The 19,988-nt window shown below is 33.5% G+C and overlaps 2 protein-coding genes across 2 annotated transcripts in view; one reads left to right on the top strand and one right to left on the bottom strand.

Moving 5' to 3' along the window:
- slc25a21 (solute carrier family 25 member 21) overlaps window positions 1-2,015 on the top strand; it is a 167,732-nt gene extending 165,717 nt beyond the window's left edge. The window contains exon 11 of the mRNA XM_041266095.1: window positions 126-2,015. Within this exon, the coding sequence (XP_041122029.1) occupies window positions 126-187 (62 nt within the window). The 3' untranslated portion in view covers window positions 188-2,015. The remainder of the gene's footprint in view (window positions 1-125) is intronic.
- Window positions 2,016-5,253: 3,238 nt separating this feature from the next.
- On the bottom strand, window positions 5,254-19,932 carry LOC121324741 (paired box protein Pax-9-like). Its single transcript, XM_041266890.1, has 4 exons — window positions 19,760-19,932; window positions 18,526-19,158; window positions 16,041-16,180; window positions 5,254-10,025 (listed from the first exon to the last, which is right to left on the bottom strand). The coding sequence occupies exons 1-4, from the start codon at window positions 19,761-19,763 to the stop codon at window positions 9,771-9,773; spliced, it is 1,032 nt and encodes a 343-aa protein (XP_041122824.1). The 5' UTR covers window positions 19,764-19,932; the 3' UTR covers window positions 5,254-9,770.
- Window positions 19,933-19,988: the final 56 nt, after the last annotated feature.

Genomic DNA, 19,988 nt, shown 5'->3' with positions numbered 1-19,988 from the left:
ATTTTTAAAAAAGGCAAGTAGCATTCAAGCCTGTAAACTTCAGCTTATTCCTCCATGCAGTTCATGCTGAAGTAATGTGCATTAGTATTAGTATTACTAAATTCTTTCTATTCTTTTCTGTCCAGGAGGTGCGGTGATGCTGCTGGTTTATGAATACACATATGGCTGGCTGCAGAACAACTGGTGAAGAAAAGCCAGTCACCCATATACAGATATAATAATTTTTAGTCCACAAATGAAGCAACCATTTTTACAAGATAATTTTTAATTTTAAAGCTATTGAATACTGTAGAAATTACACAGGAGGTGTTTTTTTTTTTTTTTTTCATATACATAGAGATACAGCATCCCCTTTCTTTACCCAAAATTAAGCAAATTATGTATTCTGGAAACTAACACATGGTTTCTGTATACTAACTTCTGTATATAACGTCTAATTCTAGGTTTGGCACAGCTCTGTAAGTACTTAATTGCAGCTGATTAAAACACATGCCAGTTCCAGAAAACGTTAATGCAACAAATGAAAATGAAATAACTCATGCCAGACAACAATGAACTTAAAAGTACTGGAGTTCCAGCTTTTGATATGATTTTAGTTTTTAAGCAAATTCACTATTTGCTGTGTTAAGTGGGTGCTGCCTATTTAGATAAAGCATTGATTGAAACTTAAGCCATACAAATGTAAAAATCATGGACATACAGGATGTTTGATATAATCTCTTACAGTGAACAAACATTTTAGCAATTTACTCATGTTTAGGTCTCAGTTTTAAATGTTTTACCTTTCTGCAATTCAGTCTTCTGGAACTTCTCAGGGAACCAGTCTTAAAAAAAAAAAAATCCTTAGTATATGTCATTATAGCTTTAAAGCTAGTCTGTAAAAGTTAGTTAGAAGAACAGCATCATTATTTGTGTAATAATAATTACCTCCTTGAAGACAGTATCATCCTCTTTTTAAGCCTTGCATTATTGTGTGCTTTATTGCATTTTAATTTAATGTGACCTGATGCAATTTTTATATAGCAAAAAAACAAACAAAAAAAAAAAAAAAACATAGTTTTTTAAATAAATGTTATACAGGTTTAATCCAACAGAAGAATGTGGTTTCTGCTTCTACTCTGATTTATAGAATAAGGAGGTTGAATTGCATGCCTATCAATTTGACCCTAATGCCTAATATAAAACCATAAACAATATGGTAACTCTTTTATTGCAGAAATAAATGTTGATGCTGGACAATGTATCAAAATTGATCACAGGTGATGTTGCGTTAGGCCAAATCTATCATAAATCCTTGACATGCAAAAGGCTTCTCTTGTATTTCACCCAGTAATGAACCCAAACTTAGCTATTTGATCAGTATGGTTTGAAGTAACCATTAATAAGCATTTCACACTTAACACTCAGACTTAGCGTTGATTCATTGTGCAGAAGCACTAGAAAGAAACATAGTGAAGTCTCCATTATAAAAGTGTACTACATTATTTTTTCAGTTTACCCATGGTTGTAATATGCATTTATGATAGTTTACCATGATTTGCCATGTTTTTATTATGCTGTGCTATAGCTCTCTTGGTTTTATCATGCTTACCTGTTTACTCTGCTTTCACTTTGCTTTTTTACACTTTCATATAAGTAGTAACTGGGTGCTACTATGAATAAGTGCTGAAAGGATCATTAATTGATTGTTCATTAGAATTGAATTTTAAATTATGTAATTGATTAACCCTCTCAAACTGCAAGAGGCGCATTATGCTGTGGAATGTTGCTGGACACAGTCAGATACTGAAAAGAACCAATACAGCTACAAACCGCCAACTTATCATAAAGTAATACTTTTTTTTTAATGAAAAGCAATTTTGCGATGAAAATATATGTTTACAAGAGTGGGAAAAAGACAGCAGTCTTATCATTGTATGTATTTGTTTCCTGTGTGTTTACTTGTTGGGAGTAGTTGATTTTCACATTGGTAAGAAATGTATAAATTTGGCTAGAGGCAGCTTTGATTTCGAAACTAGAAGTCATTCTCTTCAGTAAAATATTATTTTTTTATGTTAAAAATTTTTTTTTTTATACTAAAAATGTAAATAATCTTTATTATTATTATTATTATTATTATTATTATTATTATTATTATTATTATTATTGTCAACAAGCATTGAACTACAATTTCAGAAAAAACTGCAGAGTTTTACACTGTGCTCATTCTGTAAGCTTGTCTACTGGAGTAGTTAATTATGCTGCTTCAGTTGCACTAGCCCACTCATGATTTATATTCCACCAGAAACACTTGATGGAATTGCAGTCTTATTACCTACAGTTGGGGGTTCATTATTCCTTATATTGTTATTATCGCCCACTTGGAATGCATACTCCAGGTGACAGGAAGCAAGCATACACCTATACCAACGTCCATAGGTATGTTTCCTTTTTTTTAATATAAAATGGGCCACCAAAGCCACGAAGATTTAAAGAATGTAGTCTGCCATCGAGCAAGCCTTAGCAAAGAATCATCCTTTGTTATTGCTTTTGCTTCAGAATGATTCATAAGCCAAACATCTAGGCAGCAGTTGACTAAAATAACAAGTGTGAAATATTGTGCTTAGCTATGCCTGTCACAGTGAGTTAGCTGCATGCATTTACTAGTCTACTAGATTAGTCCACTAATGTCACTATCAAGAGCTTATAAAAAATAATGCAAATGAGTTAAAAAAAAAAATAATAATAATAATCTTAAATTAATTCAAGCCTTTTGCATTTACTTGCACTGAATGTTTTATAAATATGGCCCAATGAAATTTGAAACTAACTTATTTGTAGTGTGTCATAACTTTGAGAACAGGAGACAATTTTGGACTTACAGAATAAGTTTCCAGAATAATAAGTGATTACTAATTGCATTAGAGAGATTTGTTCTGTTCTTTGAAACAAATATCTGTACTTCAGGCCCAATTTTAGCAACAAACTTTGCAACAAATAAATAATAATAATAAAAAAAAAAAACATACAATATTGTGAGAACAGAACATGATAAATTGTTAATATCATTAAAAAATGAACCTGAAATAAATGTTCACCTTTTAAATTCCTTCTTAACAGTATTTTGTTAAATAGTACTATGCATGCATTGGTTTGTGGGGTTCAGTATTTGTTCAATAACATTGGGTTACAACAGCTCCTAAACAACCCCTCACCTCCTTGATAATCCCCCCACACAAACAATTCCTACCTACTAAGAAGCATTGATAAACTGCCTGATTTAAAGTATTGGTCCCCATACACTCCATTCTTTTCTATGCCAAGGTGCTGTATGAACCATGTGAATCATCATTCTGGAAGTAGTTTTGAGACTGTCCTGTCAGAACTGGTTTTGTATGGTCCATGAAAAAGAATCCGGCCTGGCTTCTGATCTATTTAACCTGTAAACCATAAAGTCAAGTATTGCTATTTGAAGGTAATCTCACTGCATTACCTTATTGTGTTATAAATGTATACCAAACTCTTCATGCACTTCAAACTGCTAATGTAAATCTAATTCTGTCTATTTTGAAAAGGCTCCCCAGAGCTTTTTTTTTTTTTTTTTTTTTAATTTAGCCTCTAAAATGCAAAAACCCCAAAAAAGAAGCCTCTTTACCTGCCTATACAGACACGTTTTTTCTTGAGCTGTTCAAACAACATCGTATATATAATACATCGTATTCCATATTCCCATTCCATGAAAGACCGTTGGAAAGTGTCAAAAACTTAACTAAGAAAACAAGAGTGTGAACCTCGGCTCAAGTAAACGTCAGCGCTGCTAGAGACTGTGGAGTGGAGTTGAAATAAAGCAGTGCTGAAAAGGTAAGGGGGAGTAAAGAAGGCAAAGCAAGACACCCGCTGATTTCTGAAGTAAGTAAATCTAACGTGAGAAAAGCTACAAAATGTTGAACGTTCGTCCTGTAGTGAAAGCACAAAAGATCATAAAGGTAAAAAACTGCAGGGAAAGGTTGCCCTTTTCAGTCACCACATGTTACTCATTTTTTGTTTTAGTTTTTTTTCTTCCTTTTCTACATATCCCTTCCAATTTTGTGGCATTTGCAATCCTTCCAAATGGGTTTCTCTGAATCTGCTTTCACCTGACTAAGGTTTTATAAAGCTTGTCTGGCCACTGGAGTATGCTTGGACTAAACAGTCTTCCTTGTTCCATTCGAATGCAATGTAACCTTTGAACTCTGTCTATATATGTAAGTGTAGAGTAAGTGGCGCAGAGTTTCCATTGCTACATGATTTGAATGGAATGAGGAAATCTGGTCCCTCCTAGCTCATAAGATTCACCCAAGCTAAAAAATTAAAATAAAAAAAAAGCTCATAGCCTGGTAAATACTGATGTAGAGCATCCAGAACCACGTGGATCATCACAGAGTACCATAAAACGCTGTTCAATTTCTACCTATGTTGATTCCAGACAGAGAAAAATGTAAAATAATGTGTCGATAGGGGGAAAAAAGTCTAAATTGAATATTTTGGTTGTTTGCCAGAAATAAATACTTGCTGTTACATGGCATTTTTGCCATTTCCATTGAAATAAATTTAATCAACAATTCTGAGTCGATTTATTGCATACAATATATTATTTGGTTTATTTTTAAACTTCCTATAAACAGTATTATACTCTACCTGCCGTCTTACAAATATTCTTGAAGTAAAGGGCCCCACACTTTCATCAACCTAAGCATAGCCTTGAAAGTGAGCACGAGTTTGACGGCGTGAACAGAATAATAAATCTGTATTGGAATTATGTCTTAGTCAATTAATTTTGAACTAGTATAAAAATCAATTGATGATGCCTTCCAGATATACAAACCCTGTGTTGCACACTTTTACTAGTAAAAAATTGTGCACAACGTATGAAATTTGCCCTTTGTCGTTAAATGTCGTCATCCCCCCCCCCCCCCCCCCCCCCCCCCCCCCCCCCCCCCCCCCCCCCCCCCCCCCCCCCCCCCCCCCCCCCCCCCAAACTCCTATCTAGGTCTTTTTTTTTTGTTGTTGTCAAAAAGAAAAAAAGAGAAATATACTATAAGATGATCAGCATAAAAATAATCAAGCGCATCTTACTAGCAACATTTTAAATCCTGAAATAAAACTGGATCAAAAGCAACAAAGGGTTAAAGTCTCAACCTTGTATTATATGTGCAAACAGTACACCATCCAGAACTACTGCATAATCAAGAAATGATGACAAACATTTATCTTTTTAGTTACAGGGAAATAAAAACAAGATGCTTAATAACTTCCAATATTTTTAATTTAGAGCATTTGAGATATAAAAATAAAAAAGGCTTTATACATATATACAGATACAGCCTTATGATGACCATCCAATAGAAACACGATTTCAGCTTTGAATTAGACACATTGGCTTATACAAGGAAACGTTTAGGATTACCATAAAAGCAAGAATCCTCTTTCACAAAAGCTCTGAATTTTGAATATTTCTAATAAAATTCAAGTATGAACCTTTGAGAACTAAGCAATAACATTTCTAGGGCTCTGATATTGTTTGAACCCTATTTTACCAATTATTTTGTTTTATTTCTGATCCAAAATACAACAGTGATTTACTCTTTTTTTTTTAGTTTATTTTTGTTCAATACCTTAGTAATATACAGTATTGTGGTCAATTGTAGGTTCAGCAAAGCACTTAAATAAATGTGTTTTAGTTGTTTAAAAATCACATGCATAACGTGAGATGGCTTGCTATTTGACTGTACTCTCTTGTTAGCACTAGGAGTGGGCAAACCAGTTTTGCAAAAATCCCTTCAAATGTGAGTCAGACAAAATGTGCACAAGAAGTGACACCACTGCATGGGCTTCCTGGTTTATGGTCTACTTCATGAGAACACTTTGTAACATTTAAGTGAATAGAAACGTTAAATAAAAAAATAGATTAACATTCAATTCTCATAATTAATAAGTTGAGACTACACCTTACTGGGATGTTCCTTGTATGGGAGGAACACAGGGTTCAGCTAGGATTGAAAATCAGAACTGTTGGCGAAAAGTCTTTTAGTTTCTAACCACAGTATATATGAAAAAAACCATATATGTTTTAACAAGAAAAGGTCATAGCATGGCCAGTTGAACTGGATTATATACTATACCGAAAACTCAAAACTGCAGACAGATAACTTTCTTTGCTGGCGTTTGCCCAGACGATTGCTAACAGAAAGGAATTGCTCTACTCTAGTGAATGAAAATTAACTTGCTAGTCTAATTACTGTGACAAGTACTGACCAAAACTGAAGCTCCGTGCCTTTCCTTAAATGATGTATACTCCAGACCGTTCATATTATCTCAGTCTACAGCTATTACAGCACTACTGATCTTGATTTTTTTTCCATTTTCATAATAATAAGAATAATAATTGCAATTATTTGTCTTTTTACTAATATGTGTTTGGTCAAAAATATATATTTGACGTTGTTGAGATTTTGTACAAATAAAAAATTAAATAACTACTGTACATGATGAGTGAACTGATGATAAATAATGCTGAGGATAAAATAGCTAGACAAACAACACATTCAATAATCCAGATTGGAAAGTAGAATTAGAAGCAATAATGAAAATGACGGAAGTGTCTTTTTGCTTCACAACTGTATGTTTTATAATTCTGTTAGAATGTTAGTTTCCATATTGGGTTGATTGTCCTTTGTCAGCCTTTCAAATGCAAGCTCACCTTGTGTTTCTCATGTAGAAACCTTTGAAAAAAGGTATGTTTTAACCTCATGGAAAATCTTTATTCCATATGTTCTAATGGAATATTAGCAGTACAATGCCATTTTTCCATGATATATTTTATAAAGATGTCTTTGTGTTATGCATAGTTCTCAAAGGGTCATTCTTTTCATTCTATAGTGTGAAATGTCAAAAGGTGCATTTACTGTACATGGCAAAAGATTTGCCAAATTTTGCAAAATGCTAGTTGATTTTGTACCAGGATTCTGTAATTTGTTCATCATGAAAAAAATAAACCTAACACGTTCACTTCTAAACTAGAAGAATTTCAGAGACATTACATTTTCTATAGATTTAATTGGGTGTGGTGTGATACAATGAAATTAAAAGAGTTGTAAATACCCATATCTGAAAAGTCATTACCTTGGCCACTTTAGTTACCTTCAGCATCTGGATAGACTTTCTGGGTCTCTTGCTGCGAGTTAATTACATACAAAGGAGATCTAAAAGCACACTGTTTAATGCAGAATGCTGAAGAGATTATTATTATTATTATTATTATTATTATTATTATTATTATTATTATTATTATTACTCTTAGTTGAAATCAGGTGTCCAGAATTTGTTTGGGCACTCAAATGTTTTGAAACCAATTCTATACAAGACTGCAACAACAGAGAGAGAATACATTTTAAACTCTCTTTATAATCACCCTAGAAAGGTTTCATGAATAACAAATTGGATTTAGATAACTAATTTTAATAGAACTTGAGTACAATTTTTTTATTTATTTTTTGCCCAATTTAAGCATGTTTGTGTCTCTAAATATACAGTCAGACCTCTGTAAATGCACCTTTTGTGTGGCTTTATAAACTACAAATAATGCAGAAACTATATTAAAAATAATAACTAATTACATTTAAATAACTCGGTACTCAGCACCACCACCAGTATACATACACACAAATAAATATTTACATCAATGTAAACCTTACAGCGAGCTGCCCTTACATTCATTTAAAGCTATATATTAAAGGAAAAGCTGGAAATGACTATTTCTGCTTAAATGTGTTCAGAAAATGTTGACCAGAAAAGATAAGGCAGCTCAGTTTCACAGTGGTGTTGGCAAAAGTCTGCTTTTGGTCCACATTTAGTTCACATTAAGGTAATGTATGGATAATTAATTAAATAGGTATGTATATATAAAACAATGGCATTATCTCAATTGGGACTCAGGAATTTTCCAGTCATTTGTCTTGGTTGCATTCTGTTAAAGTATGCAGTATTTTAGAGAATTATATACTTGTTCTGAATGAAGGAAATAAACCATTAAAAAATTATTTCAGGGCCATATTTCTTTATAAAGCAGCATTCAAATTCAGAATGTATTTACTGGACATATTATATTGATTTGAATTTCTAAAAGAAAAACTGAGACGTCCACAATGTGATACTTCATATTGGGAACCCCTAATTAGAGGTTTCAAACAAAAGCATTGCATTATGGAACCTCTAACAGTTTTATTAATTGCTTTTTAATTTCATTTGTACCCTTGTGGTGTCAGTGGTTCAGCTTTTGTCCGAGGGATTTACTTGGCTAATTGATTTTTTTTTTTCTGTCGATCTGCTAAAGAAAGAAAATGCCCTTTAAAAAAAAAAAAAAGCTTCAAATGCCCTTTCCATTTCAAAATAAAATGTAGCACTGTATTAACAAAGAGAGAGGAGAGCAGGTTTGCAAAACAGGGAGGAGTAAAGTTGTAGAAAGGAAGTCGGGGACAGTAAAGCGAAGCAGAGACTTAATGGCAGTTTAAGAAAATAAATTTGGTCCTTTGTATTTACAAACAACATAAGATACATTATCGTTTAACCTCAGTCAAGTACAGCTTAGAAATCAAAAACAACCGTCACAGTCTTTCTGCTAAACAGTCTTCACAATTACATTATGGTATTTACACATAAATAGACCATGTCACTTTTAGCTTTCATGCAGTCTTTGTACCTTGTATTTTCAATGCAAGGTAATGTTATTCTTGCATACAAACAAAGGTTTTAAATACAGTATACTGTATAGATAAAACCTGTAGTATTTTACCAATTCCTGCTGTTGCAGTCAAAATGTACTGTAAATCTTAATTTACATGTAATAGACTTTGGGTTTGGGCTATTGCTGTAAAATACTCAGTAAAGGTGGATTTTAGAAAGCAACTGAGCATGATCAGATTAAAACAATCTTGGTATTACTGTTCTTTAATAAATACAGTCTGACGGTGGCATGCCAAGTTTGCAGATAGGCGACTAACTAACTAGCTGGACATAAAATCTTTGCTTGGTGTCGCACCACCATAATTGCACTTATTTTTCAATGCTCATTGTGATCCCATAATAAATAATTGTGACCTTGTGAAAACAAAAATCCAAAATGGACCAAGTACCTGTAACTCTTTCAGGAAACTGAATTCAGAAGCAAAAGAAGTTCTCTCACATGGTGTTTTGTTTGATTGTTTGTTTTGGTAACCTTGAAATCAAATTTGAACCTTAAACCTATCGGTACCAGGTGTGTTAAAATATGATATTACTAAACTGATTTATGGAAGAAAGGTTACATTATTGCTTAAGTGCACAAGGGCTAAGAACAAGATAATCAGTTTTTGTGTACCAGTATTCCACACAGTACAATCTATCAAATCACCTTCACATAAACACTTTGATCATACCACCAATATTACTTTCTAATGAGACATCAAATATGTTCTTTATACCATTATCTGGGTATAACATGTGCTTCCGTAAAATTGTATACAAGTCCAGTGTTGAAACCTGGAATTCACAGGTAAACTCGCTCTATAGCGCTGCTCTAGTTTGGAGGCCACTTGGCTTGGGAATTGGACTGGGCAAAACCTCTGTTGCGCTCAAAACAGGGCTTATATGAAAAAAAAATTTTCTGAAGGTCCTCAAAGGGTGTAAGAATCATTGAATTGGAGAAGGCAAAACAGTGGACACCTCACTGTGCCAAGTGTGGGCCCCCCAAAGTTGTTTTCAGTGGGGAATGTGTGTTAGAGAGCTGAGGCAGTGACAGGGTGACTACCTTCTCTGGCTGTCAGCATGCTTTTGAAGCGCATCGATGCTGGGATGTCACAGCTGTGGGGAGAGAGAGCACTGCCACTGGGGTGCTGCCATGTGTGACCTGTCACATAGCCCGACGTGGTGGCGCTGTACGCCATGTAGGGTGACACTTGGGTTGGTGGGTGGTAGGGCGCCATGCTGGCTGCCGAGACAAAGCTGTTCACTGTGGGCAATCCATTCAGCGTCTGGAGGTAATAAAAGAAAGGGAAATTAGAAAATGCATTGCTGGTGTTTTTATAAAGCAGGGATTTTGGCTTTGAAATGTATTTTCTTATATCTTATTAGCATTACTAACAATATCACTGGGCACCTTGTAGCTCATTCCCATCCTCACTCTAATAATTTCAGCTATACTCTGCAGCATAGGAATTAATAAGGTATCAGGAAGCAAAGCAAAAAAAAAAAAGCAAAGATTAGTGGTAATTGTAGCAAAATAATTGTCAAGCCTGGATTGTCTCTTTAAAAATGCACAAAATGTTAAATGCAAAAAATGAATGGCCTATGACATCAAAATGAAAATCAAATGATGTTGCCACTGTATTGGCTAAATGCCTTCATTTAGTTTAACCTCTGTTAACTTTCAATAAATCCACATTCTAATTTACATAGACATTGCATTCAAATGATCTCCAATTTCTAACTAGAGAATTGCTCCTCCAACATTTGAAGTTGAAAATTTGATAATAAGAGACTTGTTTGACCCCTCCCCTCAATGTAGCATATCAATATATATATATATATATATATATATATATATATATATATATATATATATATATATATATATATATATATATATATTATATATATATATATATATATACATTTGTTAAATGGCACCCTGTTTGATTTCTTAACATAATGAAGTACGGGTAATGCTAAATGTTGTTGCAGTTCTAGATACTTTTTGATATGCAAATATTATTATTAGGAAAAGGGGAACTGGCATGATCCCTATATCTAAAAATTATGGATAGTAATAATACAAAACAATACAGTACTCTGTCTTTCATAAATTACATTTCAGGAGGTTAATATTAAATTATAAAATAATGTTGGCATGTACAACCGTACATAAAAGACTCTTCCAATCACGACTTTTATTTACTAAAACAACCTATGTTGGTTATATAAGTTAAATTGACGACTAATTTGTCATATATATATATATTATATATATGACTATATTTATATATAATAATATATATATATATATAATATATATAATATATATATATATATATATATATTTATATCTTAACTGATTGACTAGAATCCAGTTTAGTCAATCAGTGATGAGATTTAAATAGTATTCCTTACAAGCTCAGATTTTAACTACTTTTTTTTTGATGTTGACAAATGGAATAAATATTATTTTAAAATTTACATAAAAGGTTCAACAGTATTTGTCAAAGTGTGTAAATAAATTTTCTTTATGACCTAGAAACACAAATATTAAGCCCTATAATTCGGGATAAAACTGATTTATGTCATGCAGTACGATATATATATATATATATATATATATATATATATATATATATATATATATATATATATATATATATAATATAGTATGTATAAACTGATGATGGTGATGATGTGCTGGCTATGGTGAAACGAAGCATTTTTCTAAGCATGCCTCTGCCCTCTTTTGCCCCTCACCCCCAGCCCCACTCAAATGGTCTAGCAATGCCACTGCTAAAGCTTAATATGTTGTGTTAGCTAATGAGCCGTGTATCATTATTGCACTGTTCAGTTTACAGGCAAAGTAAAGGATCTGTTTCAATGTGATTTATATGCTCTATTTATCATCAGCACAAAAGCTAACTGAGACTTTCTGAACTGGCCCTCAGTCTTCTTAACAATGAGGCACATTGCAGATATGTATAAACATTTACTCAAATGGCAGGCAATATATCTTTAATTGCTGCAGCAAAGGCCTGTGCATATATACAACAACATGATGGCTGTTTTACCAAATATTGGTTTGCCCTTCCAGACCATCCACTATTTGCATTTGGGGTTTTGCATATTTTAACATAAGCTTCAGCTCTGATTAGATTGGCTTCCATGGCATTTTAGTAAAATGGAAACATTACCAAAAAAAATAACAACAAAACAATTAAGAGGATTTCTGCCAGACCAGCAGTGCTACAGGTAAGAAACTCATTAATAGCCTGTTTAATTGCAGATTCAAAATTGGATCTATAAATCACCCCAAGGGATGAGTAATCTACATGTTGAATGAGAAGCCAGCAACAGACATTGAAAACCTGATAACTGACAATAGCAGTGAAACCAGGAATCTGATTTTAGAAGTATATATACATGTACAGACAAGACCTGGTAATTAATAAACAATGTAAAATTGTATTATTTGTTCCATTACAGTAAAAAAAAAAAAAAAATCACCTTAAACATTGTTTGTGCATATGCCAACACATGATTGTGCAGTTTAACACCAACTGCAAATCAAACGCCAGAAGGAGTGTAGTGGTACGAAAGGAAACGTATTTATAAAATTAGACGCTTAAATATACCGGTACACACATTCATCTCGAATAGTGGCTCTCCTCCTACAGTTTATTTACTAGTCTTACCAGACAGACAGACAAACATAGACGTTTAATTGCGTGTCAGTGCCCAAACGTCAAGATCAACTACAAAACGAAAGAAACCATTGGGAGGTATTATTTGTTTTTCATTTGTTAAAAACAACTAGATGTTTAATTTACCCCCAGGCATAAGCAAAATATCGTTTCAAATCAAATTTTACAGGAGGAGGACAAAGGTCAAGTTCACTAAGTGAGTCGCCGGCGGTCACACTAACCTTGCAGTGTTCCTCAAAACATCTGAATAATAACACTATGAATTGCGGTACGTATATTAATTCCCCGCAGTCTGTCTGCGGCTTTCTGGTGTAATATTTCACAGAACCTGGAAAGTGATTTTTTCGTTGAGTTGATGGCGAGGTCAGTTGATAGCTCAATTCATTGTAGTTCAGTTGGCTATAGTTTTACACAAACCACCTAAGTCTTAACAATGCGTAATGAAAGCTATCTCAACATTTTAATATTCTGGATATATAAATGCTAATTATTAAAACATTATTCAAATGTCTACCCTGCAAAAAAAAAAAAAAAAAAAAAAAAAAAAATGTTTTAAAGATATAGGTTGTCTTTAACGCGTATTTTTCTTTTTACAAACTGTCATTTGTTACCATTACACATCCATTGGCACAGTTGATATAAAGAGCATTTTGTATTATTATTTATTTTGTATTATTTTAAACATGTTGCGTGTGAATTGCGTACATTGCACGTATGGGGTTTTGCGGCACACATGTGAAAAAAGCCAGCACTTATTAATAAAACGATAAACTCCATTTCAGAATGATGTAACCTGTCACTACAATTTTCAAGATATTTACCTTTATAGTTAGTTCATAATTTTACCAAATAAAATGTTCAATTTTACTTGACTTATGTGACTATATTTTGTCACTGGATAGATATTGCAAACGATATCAAGAACATAACTTATAAATATTGAGCTAGTAAACTTCCTAAGATCACGATGCTGTTTTTCTTTCAACACTGTTTCTTGTGCACTATATTAGGGTTAATTATATTTGAAATGAAGATATTTACACAAAACAAGACTGTAATAAACAAAACTACGTCAAGCCTTACCTTGTATATGGTACGCGTTCGCGTCGAAACTAAGAGTTTTTGAAATGATTAAACGGTGAGATTATTAGATTATTAAAGGGATATTACTGACTACTGACAAGCTGTTTTTAAACTCCATTGAATATTATATGAATTCCACCTTTTCTAAGTCTGAATTTCATCAGCGTGCGTGCGCAATGCCATCTACGACAGCATGCTGTTGCATATTGAAATAATAACAGTTCTTGCCAAAACTGAACTGCCTGCATGTTAACCAACGATCTCACTGAAACTCTTTTTCTGCTGAAACCATCCAACTTCTCTCGGAAGACTGGCCCTATTAAATATTTCTGAATCGTATTGTTTAAGAAATGTTACAAATACTGTAAATAATAATAATAATAATAATAATAATAATAATAATAATAACAACAATTGGGAAGATTTGCTAAGTGGCTTCCACAGTAACATGAACAGGGAACATCCATATGGTCATTTGACTGAAAAGGGTTAGAAAATTTTACAATTCGTCTGATGTTTTCTCCTGTAACAAATACCAGATTTTATAATTTATTTGACCTTTCCAGCAGTGAGAGAAACATACAGGACTGCAATTTGGAAATCTCTGTTTTTGGCACAGACATCTGCCTATGCTATGATTTAAACAAACAAACAAAACAAAACAAAAAAGCAATATGCACTGGAATTGAGTTTTAAACATAAACGTTTCTATTTTAAAAGATCTTTCTCATTCGACAGCATTTTGATTGTACCGCTAAATGTAATCCAACGCAAGTTGATTGATATACTTTACAGGAGTAGACAACTAGAAAAGCAATTCAGAAGGTATTAACTGTAAAGAAAAAAAAGCGTTTGGGTTACTTTAAAAAAAAGTTGCTATATTTCTGATTGAAGTCGTTACATTTAGAAATGATTAACTGCACTGTTTCCTATAACCATTGTGCAATGTGCAGTAGGCCTATGTGCACATTGCGTGATGTTGAGGAGTCTTCTGCTATTTTGATTCCATGAAAAACATTATTTGCTCCTGAAGAGTTCCTGACATTAAAACATTGTTGACCTATGGTTTAATTGCGTGAAACTGTTTGGACATGTTCTATACAATAGATAATACCACTGGCTTAAAAAAAAATAGTTGATTGAGAAACGGATTAATACTTAATGGCAATGTTGATGATGTTGGTACCTGCACATGTCTAAAACGTCATCGTTGTGGCGAGACACAAATACACCACAATAGCCGAGTTCGTAAATTATACTATTCATTACACTCAGACCATTTTGACAGGACGACAGCTACGTGTTTTCTTTCTCAATATGTCCTTTGTCATGTTGGTGGAAGATACAGTCTATTCTTTATTATAGAGGGCCCCGTTTAAAGGGATAAGCAGAACTGCCTTTGGAATGTCAAAAAAATCTGTCTATAGTTGAGCATATAATTTGCGGCATATGTTAACCTCAATGAAGTATGTTCTTACATGAAACAAAACGTTTACCACGCATGCCATTTTAATCGTATAAATAACATGCAACCTTGGTTGTTTTTTTTTTTTTTTATCACTGAGCGCTTTTATTCTATCAGAAATAAGCAGCTATCTGTATAAGGATTCCAAAAATATACCCATGCAAATATGCAGGCCAATCTTCGAATGGCGATGGTCTAAATTAAACATGAATTGATTTTATGGTAAACATATATCTTTCCTTGTGTTACCAAACTAAACTGTTGTATTCAAATAGACTGGATATTAGCATTCTACGTGAATCATTTCCCAATAATGTCCCTGGCTTAGAAAATTATTGAGAACAAAGAAAATGTGGTAGAAAATCTATCGCTAGATATTATTATTATTATTATTATTATTATTATTATTATTATTATTATTATTATTATTATCGTATTATTATTAATTATAAAGGGAGATTATGTAATATATTATAACATTAGACGTGAATAAGTACATGTTGTATTGAATTATAGGTATTATAGTATCACATCTTTCATTATGTATTGTATAATCTTTATTTTTGTGCAAGATTGCACCAAATGAAAACAAATTTGTAAAAAGAGCTCTAAGTAAATAAACAAACATTGGACAAATAAAAATATATGATATGCAAGAGGAATTTAATGCATAATATTAGCGGTCAGGTCTAAAGATATTTGAGTGTGAGACCAGCCTCTTCTCTACAAGCATCATCGTTCAAAGGATACATGGCTTATAAGTCATTGCTGTTAACTGCAGAGACACTAATATACAAATATATGTATGGTTAATTACTTTAATTCAGCGGTGAATAGGATGTATTAGTCAGACGTCAAAAAATATTCTGATAATTCACAAACTTGTGTTTCCAGATTAAAAAAAAAAAAGTTATTTTGATCTCATGTCATATAAATAATAATAATAATAATAATAATAATAATAATAATAATAATAATAATAATAATAATAATAATAATAATAATGAGTGTATTTGTATAGATATGTATATGTATTTTACCTGTGCATGTTTGGCTTCTTGTTCTAACTGGGCTTTATCCATGCCATTGACTACAGGTGAGCTTGGTGGATGAAAATTATTTCTGTTTAAGGAGCTCCAGTCTTCTACTTTGGCGCTGGGATAGGAAGAACTGTCACTAACTGGAGGTAAAGCACACACACAACACAAAACACAACAAACAGGATAAAAATCAGTAACCAGTGAAACTAATCCAGCTGTTTATATCATTTCAACTCAGGTTTTAAACTGAGCGATCAAACCAACAATATAAAAAGATTATTATCATGTTTTGTTATGTGTTAATCCACTTTGAATTAATTGGTCTACGGAAACGCTTCTTCGGTTGACATTTGGATTTAAAAGTAGTTACAAAAGTACTAAAAAACCCGCAGCAGTATGGTGTAGAACCCTTGTAGACAGTAAGGGGAGTGTGAGTTTAACAAAATTACATATTTGTAGCCCTGTATGTTTAGTTAGAAAAAGCAAGCTATGGTATTATTTAGGAAATTAACTAAGAGTCGTTAATGGTAGGGTTAGGGTTCAGGCCTGCTGTAACTGCGCATGATTGACAGGCATTGGGCGATAACTAGAAACCTTCCTTTATGAAAATGTTAAACACGTTAGCACTATGTGATCGTTGATTTGCCTCATTAATAGAAACTGAGTTTCCTTAAATGTTATATAATGATTTTAACATAGGCTATATATCAAGTTGCCTACAGACATGTATATGGAGCATAGTCTACATGTGTGTATGTGTACAGAATTTATAAACAGATATCAAATTAAAGGTTCTGTTTGAGCCCCCCCCCCCCCCCCCCCCCAAAAAAAAAGTGAAAAAAATTGGGCCTTTTTAATGTAACCGAAAATCATTAGATCGATTGATTTAAAATGTTATTTACAATGTTTGTATTTCCTTTTCAATTATTGCTCGCTTTTTTTTTTTTTTCAATGCAGTAGATGTTAGTTTTCTTAATACCTTCAGACCTTTAATTACTTAGCCAACAAAACCCATTCCTGTACCTACTCAGTCCACATTAACTTGTTATTTCGAAGATCTATTTGAGCTATAAAATTCTAGAACAAAAACAAACATTTCCATCAAGCTAATTGAAAAGCTAATTTCGCGAGTAGACGAGCTGTTTGGAAAGTTGTAAATATATCACTTAAATTAGTGTAGAATATAATTTATTTCGGCTTTCAAAACATGCAGCTAACATCTGCAAATCATTTAAAATTACATACATTGTTTATAAAAGTCTCCTTTGAGAAGCTTTTTATTTTGGATGTTTTTTGTCCAATACGAATGACTGGGGATTTCCATAGACTGTTATGGGTTGCGTTAAATTTACTGTTTTTATTTTTTATTTTTTTTATTTTATTTTTCGTAACATTGGTGAAGCTCCGGAACTGTGGTGTTGAATATTTTTTGCTGCCCGATCTTGTGATATATTATTATCCTTGCAAACGACATCCTCTTTTGGAACGAATTTTTTTATTTAACTATAAACTTAGTTTTTGTCATGCACTTCTTTTTTTGTTCAAAAAGGAGATCAAAAAGTTTAACTGTCAACTTCTACTGTCAAGTAATTAGGAATCCCATATATATATATATATATATATATATATATATATATATATATATATAGATATATATATATATATATATATATATATATAATGATAAAAACAGAACTAAAACTGCTCAGGTTTACTTTTTCAATTAACACAACAGTTTTGTGTTTTCTGTTTATATTGACATTATTGTAGGCATCGTATTTATTTTAAGGCTGCTGATGTAAAGGTGCTGAACATTTTAACACTAGGACCTAGCCTTGTTTTATGTGAAAATAAATCGCATTTTGAAACACAAGTTTTCTCTTCTAGTTTTGTTCTACCGATCATGTAAAGTTGATCAAATAGAAGCTTAGAATATTATGCGTGCTATGCATTGTGTGACATTTGACCTCACTAACTGGACAAATTTGAATTAATTAATAAGCAAACAACATGGTGACCCTCATTTCCTTTAAAGATCTCGTGCCGCTACACTGTGGCAGCGTTTTAAACACCTCATTTTAATTTTCAAAATATCTCCTGTGCTCTGCTCTTTCCCTTCGTTATACCGCTACTAATATTCTACATCCGCTGCTTAATTATAACTTGAAGCAATAAACCATCTGTTTTAATGTAACTGTTTGAACTGTATTTGAGCACAGCTTTCAAAGTGCACGCAATGAGGCAAAAATGTTGGTTTCTATAATGTGTTCCTCTCGGGAAAACTGGGTTACAGCTAAAAATTCCCAAAGAACACAACAGTTGTTAGAATGTGTAGAATCATTGATCCCATAAATATTTAAAAATAAATTAAAAGAGAGAAAGGGTTTAGAGACTGGGCTATTTGTTGTGTGCTGTTCTGTTAAGCTAAAGACGGCAATGTGATTGCTTGGAATGTGGACTCGACAACACGTATTCAATTTCTTACTTTGTTGCTCTGTTATTGATCTGATGCCCAGAATATCGGTAACAGAATGTGAAGAAGGCCATATCCTGTGCATAGCCATGTGTCCTGGAATGGCTGGTACCCCGGGAGGAGTTGGCACTTTAGCACCAGCTGTAGCGATGGGACTTGGGTATGAGTAGATATGATTGTACGGGAGAGTAGGTTGCGGTGCAGGGTGGTGCACCGCCTTGTTCGATTCGTAATGATTCTGCTGGGACAGATTCCCGATCTTGTTGCGAAGGATCCGGCTGATGGAGCTTACTGAGGGGAGGTTGAATTTATCGCACACACCGTCAGCCAAAAGTCGGTCCCGGATCTCCCAAGCGAAGATACCGGGGTCCCTTTGCTTGTATGTCCGGATATGTTTAACCACGGTCGGGGTCGTCACCCTGGGCTTACTGCCTCCGATGGCTCCAGGTAGAATGGAGCCAGTCTCGTTGTAGCGGGCCAGAATCTTGCTCACACAGCCGTGGGAAACCCGCAGTTGTCTACTGATGTCACAAGGTCTGATGCCCAACTGTGCAAGTTCTACAATCCTCAACCGGATGGCATTAGGTAGGGGTCTGCCATTGACAAAAACACCTCCTAGCTGATTCACCTCCCCAAAGGCGGGCTCTGGAGTATGTAAGGAGGGGGGATAAAAAAATGAATTATTATTATTAAAATTATTATTATTCGAAATTCAGCCAAATCTGATATTGATACTGTAATACAGTTTCCCCCATTTTCGGCAAAAACGTACATTACATTCTGTAGTATTTAAAGAAAATAATATATAGGCCTAACTTACTAACATATCATAACATTTTACATTATAGCTACTTAGCCCTCCCAAACTGTATAAAACTGCACAAAACATCTCCCATATTATTATATTCATGTCGGAGCTTTGAAAAACATGGAACTGATACTAGGACCAAACAGTGAAGTTAAAAAAAAACACATAGGCTGCAACGTCTCCTCTTGTATACATTTCTGTAGTGGGAACACTCGTAGTTCAATAATCAATCAAGTACATGTGTTTGTTCTTCTATCAGCATAATTATAAAGCGCAACCAATGTATTTCACAGCACTCTGGGTTGGTGACCTTTAACGCTTGCTTCACTTGTATGAACATGAAAAGTGTAAACACCCCCGGCTCAAGGTAAATTCTAAGTATCAGGCGCCTGTTTTATTCGCCCCACTGACAGCTTACAAAACTTATAATAAACTTACCCATTGCGTTTAGTACACCAATAATGACCCGGTGTTTTCGGAATGACTTTACAAGTGTTTCAGTTTCCAGAACTCCTTCTCTCCAGAGTGCAAATGCAAGTGTTGGGAGAAAGTCTGTTATCCACTATCCGAGTAATAAAGATCGTAGCATGAGGAGTAAAATCGGGATCTGTTTCCTGATGAGAGAGACGTCTGACTTACATTACAATCTAATACCAGAATGGGCCGG

The sequence above is a fragment of the Polyodon spathula genome, chromosome 12, assembly GCF_017654505.1.
Source record: "Polyodon spathula isolate WHYD16114869_AA chromosome 12, ASM1765450v1, whole genome shotgun sequence".
In the NCBI taxonomy this organism is placed as follows: Eukaryota; Metazoa; Chordata; class Actinopteri; order Acipenseriformes; family Polyodontidae; genus Polyodon; species Polyodon spathula.
The sequence above is the reverse complement of the archived record's forward strand: the minus strand, read 5'-3'. Positions and strand labels throughout refer to the sequence as shown.